At 40.1% G+C, this 16672-nt stretch overlaps 1 protein-coding gene across 8 annotated transcripts in view; it reads right to left on the bottom strand.

The window, feature by feature from the left end:
* PAM (peptidylglycine alpha-amidating monooxygenase) overlaps positions 1 to 16672 on the bottom strand; it is a 314353-nt gene that overhangs the window by 108459 nt on the left and 189222 nt on the right. For all 8 annotated transcript variants that reach the window (XM_070465860.1, XM_070465859.1, XM_070465862.1 and 5 more), the window contains one exon: positions 12795 to 12882. In XM_070465860.1, the coding sequence (XP_070321961.1) occupies positions 12795 to 12882 (88 nt within the window). The remainder of the gene's footprint in view (positions 1 to 12794; positions 12883 to 16672) is intronic.

Below are 16672 nucleotides of genomic sequence, written 5' to 3'. Positions count from 1 at the left end.
ATCCACCAGTGGTTTCTTACTGCTCACTGTCGAGAACGATATACTTATGATGAAGCAGCCTCATCACATGAGACGTGCGTTGGAACAAATGTCTGTGACAGCCTTGTGCCAACTGTGCTAAAAGGCTTGCGGTGTTGGATGGTACCCAGGAGCAGAATTTCCCTCCGTGGCCTCACGCTTTAAATTAAGAAATGAGACTGTCAGATGTGATGAACTTGGTATCTCACTGCTGGGAGCTACTAAAATTTAAAGATCTGCATGGCGATTTACACAGCTTTGCAAGAAAGGTCATAAATATGCAAGTGCCTAACATCCATGTGATGCCAGTCTCAGGATTAACAAGATAATTGTTTCCTCTGATATGAAAGTCAAGTCAGTGTACGACTAGAAAGAACTAGAATGAAATATACCAGAAAAAAACTGGTTTAGTAAAGCTTTCTAAGTGAAGTCAGAGTTTTCTAAGCTATGTGTTTGATTAAAGTCATTTGCTGACACAAATTCTTTAACATGCTTCCCCTAAGTAACACCAGAATAAAAATTAAACGTAGCATAACACACGAGGTGTTTATGGTCTGGGTCTTTGTTATATCACCAGAAAACAACAACAACAACAACAACAAACCCTCTTCAGTCATGCCAAGTTTCTACCAGTTTTTAATCTCTCTTCTCCACTGTTCTCTCTTCTGCGAAAACCCCTTCCCCAACTCTCTGCCTGACACTCCTGTACTCACTTTCTTGTTCAAGATTCAATTAAACTCCTCCTCCTCAAGGACACTTCCTCTGATGAGAATCCCACCCAACTTGCATTCTTTAAGGAGAGCAGGCCTCCGAAGTATCGGCTGACTTATCTCCTCTCCAACCAGACTCTGTAGACTTGGAGGTTTTGCTCCTTTCACCCTGTACTCCCAGCACCTGCAGCCTTGTGAGGCATGTAGTAAATACTCACAAAATGTCTGGAGAAGTTCACTTTAAGTCAATTTTTAACTTTTTATATACAAACACATAGATAATTGAACTGGCCTAAGTTTCATTGTATTGTCAAGTATAACATTTTAAAAATCTTTAGTTGAAAAGTTAACTAAAATATGGAAAAAAAATTGAAGTATCATCTGCCTGGTATTTTGTACAAAGCAGCTCATACTCTCACAAGAACATTCCAGGTAGGTTACACTTTACAGCTGAATAAGCTCAGATAGTGTAAGTAACCGTCAAAAGGTCACACAGCCACATCGTGACTCAAACCTATGTCTGTCACCCTCCTTTATATCTCTAGTTATGAGGCTGACTTATGGGCAGAGACTTCATGGTATATATGAAGATCAGCTTTGATGACCACTATCGTACCTGAACTAAGCTGCAATTTGAGTATGCAATTCTGACATCAATTTTAGATAAAATAAGTTCTTCTGACTTGTTTGCAAAACGACAATGATTTTATATTTTATGGTCTTTTCAGGTCTGGTAAAAGAAGAGCTCCAAAAGCAAACTTTGATTTGAATTTAAAATCCTTTTTTATGATTTTTTAACAATTATATATAACTCAAGGTTGACTAAAGAATCTCTCATTGGAGGGCTCAGGGATAGTGAAATTCATTCTAAAACTTAATGTGTGGGAGGACTAAATGAAGAGGAAAAAACAAGAGGCCAAGAGAAATGAGTCCTACAATGGATAACATAAAAGAGTAACAAAGAACACTTGGATAAACTCTGCACCTTTTCATTGTCAAATTTCCATTTCTCATTTTAAATGGAAACAGTTATCACACTTTCTCTACATATTAATAAAATGACCAACAAGATAAAGATAGCATTGCATATGTGGACTTTCCAAAAAGGGTCCTATAAAAACAGTGAGAATGTTTATGATTCTTATGAAGAAGAAGAAGGGCGTCAAGGCCAGGAAGCAAAGTAACCCTTGGTCAATGGCTGCTGTAACTTCAGGCCTCACCGTCCAGGTTTCTTACTCTTGTAATTCTAGGGGCTTCTCCTAAAGTTTCCTCTAGGTTAGACCAGTTAATCGTGAAAAGATTCTCACTACTCCCTAGTGGTTTCTTAGTATTCATAGCAAAAATGATAAGAATTAACATTTGAAAATAAAACTACTCTGGATTCCTTGGTCTTTGCTATAGAACCTTTTCACCTCTAATCCATGGGGAAACCATTCAGATGGCATGAATATTTCCAGACTATGCTAAGCTCTGAAAAGTGCTAGCCTGTCATCTTGAATTATACAAATAAAACACAAATGACTGTTAAAGTACTCCTCGGGTTCTATCTGTTAAATGCTAGTTAAAATCCAAGGTTACTTAGGAAAAATCAGAACTGATAAATCATTCCTACCTTTGTCTGAAAAAAATTTTTTTAACAAAATTGTCATGCCCTAAAGTTAAGTCTGTATGGTCTTCATTTCCAGTTTCAGTGCATTAAGTATTTAAGAGAATCACAGGAAAATTAATCCAAAGTTAGAAAGCTTCTTTAAGAAACACTTATAAAATCAATGACATACACGGTATGTCCTTACTTTTCAAAACTGCATCCAGCATGAATCAGGAATTCAAATTTCACCAACTGCTTTATAAACCCACAGCACATATTTCCCAGTTTAGACAAATCCTATGTGAATTTCAGTGCAATGGGTATACACCAACCAGGGAATTCCCCTGGTGGCTCAGATGGTGATGAATCTGCCTGCAGTGTAGGGCCTACATTAACATAGTAATCAGAAGGATGCCTGCACGCGTGCTCATTGTGTCTGACTGTTTGTGACCCTATGGACCGCAGTCCACAGGGCTCCCCTGTCTATGGGATTCTCCAGGCAAGGTTACTGGAATGGGTTGCCATGCCGTCCTCCAAGGGATCTTCCTGACCCAGGGACTGAACCCGAGTCTCTTACCTATCCTGCACTGGCAGGTGGGTTCTTTACCACTAGCGCCACCTGGGAAGCAAAATAGGAAGGATAATTCTCAGAAGGTAAAGAATCCGCCTGCAATAGGGAGACCTGGGTTCAACCCTTGGGTCAGGAAGATCCCCTGGAGAAGGAAATGGCAACCCACTCCAGTACTCTTGCCTAGAGAATTCCATGGACAGAGGACCAGTATTCCTGCCTGGAGAATCCAATGGACAAAGGAGCCTGGTGGGCTACAGTCTATGGGGTTGCAACGAGTTGGACACAACTGAGCAACTAACACTTTGATTTTAATGCAAAAGCTAAATAGAAGTGATATTTAAAAGGAACCAGCCTGAAAAATACCACAATATCCAGGCTTCACCCTCACTCCCCACCCTGACCCTACCCTTCTTCATCATCAGATCAGAGAGGCTATAAGTCTTCAAGAGCAGAAGTGTGACCAAATTCTCAGTGCCTAAGAATGCCCTTGATACATAGTGGGTGGTTAACAAATATCATATTAATAAATGAATAAAGATAATAGTTACCATTTTTTAAGTACTTCTATGTGTCAGGCACTGAACCAACCGTATTACTTACACCCCCTCCCTTACTCTTCCTGATGGCCCAAGGAGGCAGAATTAGTAGCCCCATTTTATAGATGAGGAAACAGACCAATACAGATTAAATAACTGGACTGATGTTTATTACAAGTAGTAGAATAGAGATTTGAACCCAAGATGCTCTGATTTCAAAGTTCCAGTTCTATATTAAATGTTACTGTACTGTGCTTTATTTTCCTGGACTCCCAAATCACTGCAGATGGTGACTGTAGCTATGAAATTAAAAGATGCTTGTTCCTTGGAAGAAAAGCTATAACAAACCTAAATAGCATATTAAAAAGCAGAGACATTACTCTGCCAACAAAGGTCTGTCCAGTCAAAGCTATGTTTTTCTCCCAGGAGTCATGTATGGATGTGAGAGTTGGACCATAAAGAAGGCTGAACACCAAAGAATTGATGCTTTTGAATGGTGGTGTTGGAGAAGACACTTGAGAGTCCCTTGGACTGCATGGAGATCAACTAGTCAATCCTGAAGAAAATCAATCCTGAGTATCCATTGGAGGGACTGATGCTGAGGCTGAAGCTCTAATACTTTGGCCACCTGATGCAAAGAGCCAACTCACTGGAAAAGACCCTGATGCTGGGAAAGATTGAAGGCAGGAGGAGAAGGGGACGACAAAGGATGAGATGGTTGGATGGCATCACTGACTCAATGGACATAAGTTTGAGCAAGCTCCAGGAGATAGTGAAAGACAGGGAAGCCTGGCGTGCTGCAGGCCATGGGGCATAAAGAGTTGGACAGGACTGAGCGACCGAACAACAACATAACATTGCTATCCTAGTGACCATAAATAATCATCTTGTGAAAACATAATAATGTTTAAAGCCACGTAATGTTAGTTTCTGTTGAAACAATCAAGATGCTTACAACCATGCCAGTCCATTTTATTAAAACTGACCCTAGTCCACTAAGAAGTGATCAGTTGCTAAGGAAATCCTATCAACACCTCTAATACAAGCACCTAAAAAGCAGCCGAGTAATATGATCATTGGTGACTAGAAGTTAGAGCAACTCTATTTTAATGAAGATTCTTTATACCATTCGGATATACAATATTACATGAATCTATTACAATCTTAAAGTAGAAAAAGGAAATGGATACAATTAATTTTAGCGTAGCAGTAACTTATGTCTAACTTTGCTACTACACTCAAAGACACATTTTATAGTGCTTAGAGCAAGGATGGCACAGATTTTGACGACTGTTATTTTTATTTATACTGACAATATGTTATGTATGTTAAACTTTAGAAGTTTCATTATGGCAGAAAAAACAAAGAGGGACTGCAAAAGACACCTGGTGAATCTTGCTGTATAGCCTATAGATGACAGGTAGCTAGGATGTGGGGAGAAGGCAATGGCATCCCACTCTAGTACTCTCGCATGGAAAATCCCAGGGATGGAGGAGTCTGGTGGGTTGCCGTCCACAGGGTCGCTAAGAGTCGGATACGACTGAGCGACTTCACTTTCACTTTTCACTTTCCTGCATTGGAGAAGGAAATGGCAACCCACTCCAGTGTTCCTGCCTGGAGAATCCCAGGGACGGCGGAGCCTGGTGGGCTGCTGTCTCTGGGGTCGCACAGAGTCGGACACGACTGAAGCATTGTAGCAGCAGCAGGATGTGGAGAGGGTGCCTAGTGGCAGCATACACAAATACCATTCTCAACCAAAAAATCATTATCATCATAAGGGAGGCCACATAGCTGCATACTTATCTGGGAAGTAACATCCCCCTAAAACAGAAACCAGTCATTTAATGAGTGACCAAGCAGGGTGTCTCACATACAGGCTTCTCTGTATGTATATTTATGTTTTAGCTACTTCTCTTTCTTCCCTCATCAGCATCTGTAACCCTGTGGAGACAGTGGCATTTAAAAAAAAAACACAGCAGGTGGCTAATAAATAGAAGCAGTTGAAAGGAATTTAAGCTAAAGCTTCATAGGACGGTAAAGCACTACTGCTTCAGCTTGAGAATGAGTCCAAGTTAGAACAACTGGAAACACCCTCATTTAACCAGCTGCAATAATTCTTTCCAAGAAAAGATTCAACAACCTGTAGAAGCACCCTTAGATCTGTAAAGTGTAGCTGGTCATAAGCGTCATTAGAAACAGGTTTCAAACCCAGTGTTAATTCCTAAGACTGAAAACAGTCATTTTAACTCGACATAGCTGATCACGTCAAAGTACAAGGCACAGTACGGAAGAGGCCCATTCACTTTAATCACCCAGCACTGCGAACACAGTCTTGGGATCTGCAGTCACAAACTGTCTTGGGCCCTAAGCCCTGCGCTCAGTTCAGTTCAGTCGCTCAGCCCTGTCCAGCTCTTGGTAACCCCATGGATTGCAGCATGCCAGCCCTGTGCTCAGCAGAATAGAAAGTGTATACGATACAACCTCACCTTACAAACAGAAGTGCTCCAAAACTATTCTAAATGCCAAAACAATGTATATGAACAAAACATTATGATTTTCAAAGCATGAAACTCATGTAGCTAACCACTTATTATTTTTTAAAAAATGACTATTACAGTAAAAATAGAATAAAGAAACGTATTCATTGAATTGGTTCAGTTCAGTCACTCAGTCATGTCCGACTCGTTTGGATCCCATGGACTGCAGCACGCCAAGCCTCCCTGTCCATCACCAACTCCAGGAGTTTACTCAAGCTCATGTCCATTGAGTCGGGGATGCCATCCAATCATCTCATCCTCTGTTGTCCCCTTCTCCTCCTGCCTTCAATCTTTCCCAGGATCAGGGTCTTTTTCCATGAGTCGGTTCTTTGCATCAGGTGGCCAAAGTATTGGAGTTACAGCTTTAGCACCAGCCCTTCCAATGAATATTCAGGACTGATTTCCTTCAGGATGGACTGGTTGGATCTCCTTGCAGTCCAAGGGACTCTCAAGAGTCTTCTCCAACACCATGGTTCAAAAGCATCAGTTCTTTGGTGCTCAGCTTTCTTTATGGTCCAACTCTCACGTCCATACATGGCTACTGGAAAAACCACAGCTTCGACTACACGGATTGAATAGATACATGGAATTTCCAAGATCTAAAATTTACCGTATTTTCATGGAGAGTGGGAGTACATCTTTTAATATGTAAACTACCTAGTTTTCAGCACTTCATTTTCTGACCTCATTTTCCTTTACTGACGTCTAAAAGCCCCAAACAGTGTCTGCTTAGTTATGGCTCCAATTCAGCCAACAAGTCTGGGGAACTTGGACCGGCTACACTTTGACTTCAGCCTGCAAGTACAGATGGGGTCCAGGAAATGGAGCTATTGCTTGCTTGCTCCAATCCTGATGCCACTACTCCCCCTTGGGCCCTAGATGCAGCTGCCTCCTCCTCTAAAAGTCTAGAAGGAAGGATGAGCGTTCCCTCTGACAGGTACTGCTGCCTTCCTGCCACGGGCCAGAAGAGCTGCTGCTTTTCCATCAGCTGGTTACGTGCATCCTCAAAGATATGTTAATTTAGAACTGAGCACCAGGCCCACCCTGACTATAAAGGGACCACCCCACAGTATATTAAAAGGTTCACATCAATGTATGCAATTTAAACGCACATGCATATAATTAACTAGACACATTACCAGTGTGAGCTGCTAATTTGGAATGAGACACAAAAGACTGGAATACGTGCAGAGGAAAAAAAAAAACTTTAAAATTAAAATGACTACATAATGAAAACTGCTTCATGCTGTGTCTACTGTTTTCATGTAAACTTAATACAACTGTAAATATATTTTAATGAACAGGAGAAAGAGACAATTACAGAGAGCAAAGGAGGGCAGCACCACAGTGAAACATCATCAGAACAGCTCTTCGCCTGCATATTAAAAGTGCTGCCTGAGGACAGGGGGTGAATTATGACTTCATAATTTCAGGGGGAACTGTTATTACACACACACCTATTTGCCAACTTGCTGGCAGTGAAAATAAAACACTAGCATGAAAACAGGGGGAAATCCTAGTTAATAAACAGAGAAGAGAGGAAATCTGAACTTGATGTTTTGGGTATCAACAACAACAACAAAAACGAATCACAGGGAATGCACCATACAACAGTGTGAATCAGCCATAAATACACATTTGTCCCCTCCCTCTTGGAACCTCCCTTCCACCTCTCCCCCCATCCCACCCCTCTAGGGTGTCACAGAGCACCAGGCTGAATTCCCTGTGTTACCAGCAACTTCCTATTGGCTATCTACTTTATATGTGGTAATGCACATGTTTCAGTGTTCCCCTTTCAATTCGTCTGAACCCTAAAGAAAAGTGAAAGTGTTGGTCGTGTCTGGTTCTTTGCAGCCCCGTGGACTGTGGCCTGCCAAGCTTCTCTGTCCATGGAATTCTCCAGCCAAGAATAGTAGAGTGGGTAACCATTCCTTTCACCACGGAATCTTAACTCAGGGATCAAACCCGGGTCTCCTGCATTGCAGGCAGATTCTTTACCATCTGAGACACCAGGGAAGCCCTAATACAACAATGTAAAAGCAATTATCTTCCAATTAAAAATAAACTTAAAGAGAAATGTAACACATAAAACTTAAAGTAATGTAACAGAAAAATTGGAGTTCTTTATTAAACTTAGAACCATGAGGAAATTAAACAGTTTAACAGGGTTCAAGGTAAAAGAAGGTGTCTTAAGACACTGTGTAAAACACTACTTTTTGCTATAACCCCTCCAACTAGACTCAATCCTAGCTCTCCTTTTCACATTTTTTCTCTTTATATAATTTTGTATGTGACTGAATAAAGAAACTTTTAAATTAATGAAACTAACCAATCTAAATGGGACAAAATATTTTTTCCAAACCGTAAAAATAAATTACTTTTACAAGTTGAAAGAGTAGTGACCCTAAGAAAGCAATGGAAAATTTTCTTGGAGCCAAACTGAGGTTTATAACCCAGGAGGCAGTCTCTGAGAACTGTTTGGGAACGGTAGGTGGGGAGGTCAGTACATATCTGATTTTGGTGCAGTGAGTGTGTGCAGCCAAGCGCACAACTCCGGACAAGGCTGCTGCTAGTCATAAGGAGCAGACGTCTTAGTTAACGCTGTAAACGCTTTTCTAAGTATGGGCGGATGCAAGAAATTGAGTCATAAAATCTAGCCCCACCCCCGCTCCCGCCCCGCCAAATGTCTATCTGGCGGCCAGTTGTGCCAGTTTTCCCAGAGCACAAGGGGCTACAGCCTGACCTTCACCCTGAATTCCTTTCAGGGTGTACTGCAGGGCAGTGACTGTAGTGGCCAATGACTTGATTCCTGTAGAACTGGATGGTGGGCAATAGTCTTTATTTTACAAGCCCTTTTCTTTCAGTCCTAATTTGCACCAAGGTTTGGGAGGCATTCTGTGACCGGTTTGTCCCAGGATGCTCGGAATGCTCATTCCCAGACCAGGAAAACATTTTCTTGATAGACCACTCGATGTTCTATTACTGGGCCTCACCCTGTAACCCACAGCCGAGAGCCTCTGGCCCATCTGTCTTCCGAGTCTGTTACGGTCCAGGAAATGGTTTTCTCCTGTCTCTTCTTCCCACATTTAGAATGACACTACTACAATCACTGATCTTACAGGTCTATATATTTGATGAATGGTTTCAAGTCGCCTAATCATCATTAATTTTCATCTGAGGCTCAGGCACATATCTGGAAGGGTAATGAACAATTACCTTGTAAAACAGGCGGAACACAAATAATATTGCTAGTGATCACAAATAAGGTCACAAGTTAGTATTTCAGGATGTCCGTTAGGTATAGCCCAGCATCTCCCAGATTGTCTGACCATCAGTTCTATACCAGTCTCTGTCTTTAAGGGAAATGATATATTGGCATTGGACATAAAGTTTACCAAAGATGTCCGCAGGTACACAGTGGGTTCTGGGTCATCATGAGCCCTGACAGGACTGAGAAAGGAATGTTATTTTCTAAAGAAGCACATGATAGTTGCCAGGAGAATAAAAGCTGATCTTTACCCTTGACCAGGTATTTTAATCCCAATTTCAACTGGGGAGGTCTGATTAATACACAGTGCAGATGCACAATGCCCACTAGAGTGGAGCGGGGAGACCAAAGGGCAGAGGAAAAAATTGTTTAAATTTTTCTTGTCTTGCTTTAAAAGGTGGATTTTTAATCTCATCATGGTATTAAAATATCCTCTTCACTTTATCTTTTTTCACTAAAACAGTTTTGTATTCTCAAAATGATTTCCTCAGAGTGTGAATGAGTTCTTGATATTCTTACACATCAAAAACCACTGCTGGTATCATAACCAAAAATATACGTGAAAATTTGGGAATCTTCATTTAAGTACTGTCTATATCTTGGAGCAACAGAAGAATAGATTTGCAACTGTAAAATGAGTGTGATAAATTCCATGACTCAAACAATGTAGAAAAATAATGCAAGGCTTTTGGCACTGATAGACTTTTGTTATTAGAATTATAATGCAGGTGGGAGAATAAGAAGCTAAGCGATCGGAAAATATCTGCCGACTGTCTGAGCCTGAGGGGCATCAGGGGTAGGGTGTAGGGGATGTTTCTGTGAAGCAACTGAAAAGTTCAGCTGTGAGCTCTAATGCTTTAAACGGTAGTGGTAGTGTTAGCCGCTCAGCCATGTCCGATTCTTTTCGATGCTGTGGACTGTAGTCCGCCAGGCTCTTCTGACCATGGAATTCTCCAGGCAAAAATACAGGAGTAGGTTGCCATTCCCTTCTCTAGGGGATCTTCCCAACTCAGGGGTCAACCTGGGGTCTCCTGCATTGCAGGCAGATTCTTTACCTTCTGAGTCACCAGGGAAGCTCAAAAGATGCACGGATTTTCCCAAATATTGGGGGATAAAAAGTCTACCTCATTTTTAAATGGAGAACAAGGCTGGACTGTGAAAGCCCGAGTCACTAGAACAGTTTTACTTAATGTACATTTCCTAGCTTGCATATTGAGCAGATCCTACATTTATGAAGTGAAAAAACATTCTACTTTTAAATGCTAGATGGACACTTTGAGCTGGTTAAAAGCATCAATTATTGTCCATGGTATACGATTACAAAGTCAATTATAACTAACCTATAGATTAACAGGGAATATGGGCTGCAAGACAGATTTTTAAAACTCCATTTAAAATGATGTGGGTATAACATCATTAAGAATTCTAATTACTCAGTGATGCAACTCAATGGCAAAACACAGAGGACTGCCTGCTTGAGATGAGTCCACCAGTGTAACTCATTCCTGTCTCCAGCTCCTGATAATGATGCCTTTCCAATCTGACTCAGAATTTGCATGCAATTTATATTCACAGAATTATGAAAGTTTAGAGCATAGAGTTCTACAAATGATCTCGTGTCAGTCCCTTGCTATAGTGAAAAAGTAAAGGCCAACCCACATGGAATAAATAATTTACCGATGGAATCCAGATAGTTCCCTACACGTTTATGATACCTTTCAAGTAATAATTTTAGCAAAAAAACAAAAACAATGTTGCAGCAATTACTTTACTTTACTCAAAATGGCTGTTTTTACTTTCACATACATCTTTCTTTGAATTTTTTCCCCAATCTGGAAGTCTTTTGGAAAATATATTTTATAAACTTAATTTCAAAATAGTACATTTAAGGACATTAATATTTTTAAAAGAGTCAAAATAATATGTTTCTTTTGATAGTCCCTATACATGAAAATGGTGAACCAGGTTTAGTTCATTTTATATAATTTTTCTTAATAATTAAAACCATGATAACATTTAAGTGCTATTTTATTTTTTCACTCATTCTCTTGAATTACAGTGAAGCTAAAGCAGATTTTAAAAGCTTACATGCCCTCTAGCTATTTTCACTAATTCTAATTCAAAGGTAAATATCGCTCATTTCACAAGAAATATTTTTAAAACATAAAAACCAGAATATGTGATTTGCTGAATAAGATTCAGAAAAAGCTGTCACAGAATAACCTTTTAATCCCCAGGATTTTATTTACAAAAATTTATTAAAGAGCAAAATCTGGAATGTTGATGTCAAAGGGCATTAACTGTGATTTGCTGACTCCATTTTGCCACACACCAGTCATGTGAGCTGGCTTCCTACATGATACGCCCCTTTCCTCAAATAACTTAAGCCTATTAACAAACGCTTTGATGGTACTTGGTCCAGGGAGACTTCTACCAATTGCCCTGTGCTTTTAACAGTTACAAATACATATTACAATTGTTTATTATAAAAGTGACTAGAAAGCAGCTGCTGCGTGCCTTGAATCAGCCTGATGAACATTAGGATGCGCAGAGAAGGGTCTATCAGCCTCCCTGACTATGCAAGGGCAGGAGCACAGAACAGTCCCTTTCCAAATGCAAAGCAGGACACACCAGTCATTCTGGTCTGTTAAATATGTAACAGTGATTCTGGCTAGAGGTGCAAAATATGAGGCTTAAAATGCATGGCTGTTTTCAAAGATCACTGATCTTCATGAACTCCCAGAGGATAAAATGAAAGGGAATTTCTCAAGCCACAATTACGCTGTAAGCTTCTGGGGGCAGAAAATATATCTGTTTATCTGAGAACATCCCCCAGCACCTGCTGCAGTGTTGGCATATAACAGACATTTAATAGATGTTTATTGATTGTTCATGATATGATATTAAGATTTACCGCAATGATTAAAAGAGATTCTAAAACTGCCACAGTTACTTGAATAAATGGGAGGCAGTGTGGTAAAACAGAAATAACTTTGGATTTGAAACCAGACAGCCCAAGGTTCAGTCCTGGTGTGACTCCAGACAGCTGCGTTATCTTGCACAAGTCACTGACTCTTTGAGCTTCAGACTCCTCATCTATGAAGTGGGGTAATGCCTCCTTGAAGAGACATTAGCCAAAATTTTCATTTTCATTTTAATTGGTGTATACAGGCCACCTAGCACAGCATATGGGATAAGAGGACTCAACGAACAGATCCATGGTACTCTTTGGGTTGAATCATGGACTTAAAAAAATAAACATCAGGGTATCCATCATCTCGGTTTCAGTCTTTCTCTACAAGCTGTCTCCATCTTGACATGCTATCTCTGACAACGACCATATATTCATCAAGTCAGTGACAAAGACTGATGGCTGTGCCACAGCAGGCTGAACAAGTGTGAAAATCAAACCATGATAAGCATGAGATGGAAAAGAACAACTCTCTTCTACCAAAGAAATATTCTGCCTATTTATTAATCAGCCACAAAATATTTGCAAAGATGCACTTTGTACTAACAAAAAATACATTTTCTACACCCCTTTGTATTATGAACCCATCCCTTACCAGTAATTTCCAGTGGACGCTGGCATATTGCATCCAAACAGTAACATATGATGGACAGTATCCATGCTGGCACGGGGTTTGAAGTCAACTGTTAAGAGAAAATGATACATGATCCTGAATATAAGTTATACTTCTGTGTACAAGTGTCACAAGAGACCCCAGCATTCAATATTTTGAATAGCTGTCTAATACAGATGTTTTGATGCTCTTATGATAGAATGCTCTCATTATATACATTATTTATTCCTTAAGATCAACATGATTTGATAATTTAATCTAGTAAAATAGAAAACTATTAGTTAACAAAAGAGAAAACGAGAGGCTGAAACTACATATATACCCACACGCACTTATTAAAGCTCTCTTTTAAAGTGATGAGAGATCGTGTGGGTACAAAATGAAAGCTCCAGGCTACATATTCACAATATATTTCCTTCCAGAATTTGGTAAAGTCCTGAGTACCATTCAACACTGCGCACACTGCATTGAAACGGTGAGCATTCAAAGCATAAGCCAAAGGATTCATAACACAAATTTATTACCATCTTAAAATAACAGTAGTCACCGGATGGTGACGTGGAGAAACCCATTACTAAAAAAGTAGCAAAATATATCTTTCCAAAAATACAGAAGAATAAAAGTGTCCAGAATGAACACTGGGCACTTGTTAAAGCACTATGTATTGAAAACTACACAATGCTATGTCTCATCTTGTCCCAAGAACAGCGGTTGAAGGCCATTAAAATAAACAAGTCAGTTCAGAGCTAAAACAGAGAAATCAGGGATAAGTTATTTCATAGGATTAGTGCCCAGCATGAGCTCTTTTCTGGTTTGGGTCTGGCTTATCCCCTGTCATCCACATTCAACATGCTGCCCTACTGGGCGGTTTTCAAGTCATCTTTACAGATACAAACGCTAAACAGTCTTGGGTGTGTGCAAAGCTGCGCCTTCTAGCTCTTTCTATCGATCTTATGAAGTTAATGAAATACCAGCGACTGCGGAAACGTGTATCTGAGACATGTATATTTATAAAATAAAAGTTGTTCTCTGTCAACGAGAGCACAGTGACATGCATTGTGGGCTTGATCAGGAAGAGGTGCCACCAGGAGCCACCCTGACTCACAACTTTCATGGGAAATAAACAGCCTTTCATTGACTGCCCTGAAAATAAGAAATTAAAGTCTAAAAATCACATCTTGAGATTTTCATACCACTATCTAAAAAGACAACAGAGAGGACAGCTGGGAGATGGACTGGATAAAACCTGAGGCTGCGTTTTCTATTACCAGAGAACACAGCAAGCCTAGGAGATTGAATATACTGTGGAAGGAAAGAAGCAACTAGAAACCACACCAGTTCACACACATCCCAGAAAATCATAGCACCACCAAGCCTAAATTAACAAGAGAAACGGAAGAGGGATTCCACCTCCACAGGCCCACTCTCCGGCTGAGTACAGGGTTTCCTTCCTCCCTTCCAGAATTCTCCCAGGGGATCATTCCTCCAAGGAGGCAAATTTAAAAAGCCTTGGGGAATACCTGCTTTTTGTCTTTTACTCACCTTACATTTATTTTGGTATGTGATGCAGCTTGTTATTTTATATTAATTTTTATCAAATGACTTCTATCATTCTATGGGTTAATATAACTTTTTAGTCTATATCCAACCGTTTGTATTTTTCTATATCTATCCCTATGCCAGTCTATGACGGGTTGTCAAACAAGAGACTGACTGCTCTGCTTTTTCAGAATCGATGTAGATGATGACATGGTTCCCAGTACCCTTAGATTCTTTGGTTATGGGTGGATTATATGAATAGCTTTCCTTATGACTGAGTCATTCTGGGAATTTTGGCAATAAACCAACACGGCCACATGCATTTTATCAAGGATTATACTGTTAAATGAAAATGTGAATTCGAGGTCTCAGCTAAAAATTCGGGTGGAATGATCCAGTAGAAGATTGGAATTACATGTCTCTTATTCAAGGAAGAGGTCAGAGAATTACATATTTGGACATCACTCAAAAACTGAACTCTGAAGCCATGGGGATAGACAAAAGCACCAACGGTGACAGTAGACACCACAGAAAAGGTTCAGGATCGTTTTAGGGAAATCTCTGAGCTGTTAGGAGCTGTGCAGGAGACCCTAACGGTGTTCTTCCTCATATTAATGTAGTGTGTATACTGTTGTGAAACAAAGCAAAAACCTTTTTGGAAGAAGAGTGAGCTCTCTTTAAATTTATAAAATGAAATATTAAGCAAAAGATTCAGGTAGGGACAGACAGGAGACTTGCTGGGAGAAGAACAGATTATGAAGACAACAATACACAGTCTCTGCAGCTTTTCATTAGCAAGGAAAGCCAAGAGTTTTGTGTGGGGCCCCTGCTTATGACGAGGATTTTCTCATTGTCCTTTGTAAAGAGCAAACGTTGTTCAAAGTACAACTTCTCGAGCCATTTTCTGATTTTTTTTCTTCTCTGACATACTATTTTCAGAACTACTCATTTGTTCCACATTGAACTCTTCCTAGATATGTGTTTAATTTCAGTTTCTATAATGAGAAACAAATCAATATCTTTAAGTGCTAGTAAAAAAAAATCCCTCAGAGTTCCGTCTCATAAAAACTGATTCTCACTGACTCATACATTCTCCAGAAACTCAGAATCTAATTTAAATGCCAAGTAAAGTATTGGTACAGAGTGAAAACAAACAACTAGCCATCTTCCTCATCTCCTGAAGAAAAAAACACTGTCAAACTGTTCATATAATGAAAACTCAAAGCAAAATTCACTCCAAGTTGAAATGAAAAACACGTCCAGCAAAAGGAACGGCATATCCAAGTGTAAATCTAAACCAAACAGTAGATGCCACAAAACAGAGCAAAAATAAAGCAAGAGTCAGACAATGTCACTGAAGGGCCTGCTGCAAGTACTGGGCAGAGGTCAACTGGGAAAAGATCAGGCTGACAGGTTCATTTCCTGGGTTTGCACCACTCCTGCGTATTAGCCCTGACTTTGCGAGAGAAGACCCCCCACTCCGAGGGAATAAGAATGAGGTCCATGAGCACAGGATACACAGAAAACTATGCTAGAGATTTCAACACTGCACAAAATCAGACTATGGAAAAAGTTAAAAATTACACTTTAAATTCCCCCTTCTTTCTTTTTTTCCGAACATATACGGAAAGAAATAAAGGATCCAAGGGAAGGAGAGATAGAGGATAATAATGAAGACAACTGCACCTTTAAGGGCGCAATTCTGACAGGCAGAATAAAGGCGGCCCTGAGATGGTGACAAACAGGCAAAAACACAGCCTTGTGCGAATGTGAGGGAAGATTACACCCGGTAAGATTAAAAGTGCCACTGACTCTTCTAGCTCAGTAATAAGATGACAGTTGCTTAAGTGGAAGTGGTTCTTCAGCCCCAGTAGGTGTTAGCAGTTCAGACTGCCTGATGGATGAGACCCGGGAAAATTTTACAGGCAAGGAAGTGTCAGTAAGAGCTAGAAAACAAATACGTTCGAAGGCCTAAGACTCCAGAAATAGGAACTTGAGAACATCAATTAAAGGAAATGTGATGATACTGAAAGTGCATACATAGGCTGGAGGATTTCTGGGAGAATAGTGCTATTTGAAATGAAAGACTTGAAAGTACGTGTGTGGGCAACATCCTGAGCAGACAGAGAATGAGGCCTCTTCTCTGGAGTTCTAAGCAAAATTTGTTCTAACTGCATGAGCTCGTTCAGGATTTACGGCCTCTTTTAGCTCACATTGGACTACAATCAGGGCCATAACATTTTCTAAAAATGTGATCTAGGAGAGAATTTCATCTAGTATTTGGCTTTTTCTCCATTTTTCCTTTCCAAAGAGGATATCCA

Source organism: Odocoileus virginianus, chromosome 3 (assembly GCF_023699985.2).
Source record: "Odocoileus virginianus isolate 20LAN1187 ecotype Illinois chromosome 3, Ovbor_1.2, whole genome shotgun sequence".
Taxonomy (NCBI): Eukaryota; Metazoa; Chordata; class Mammalia; order Artiodactyla; family Cervidae; genus Odocoileus; species Odocoileus virginianus.
This window is presented reverse-complemented; position numbering and strand designations above follow the sequence as displayed.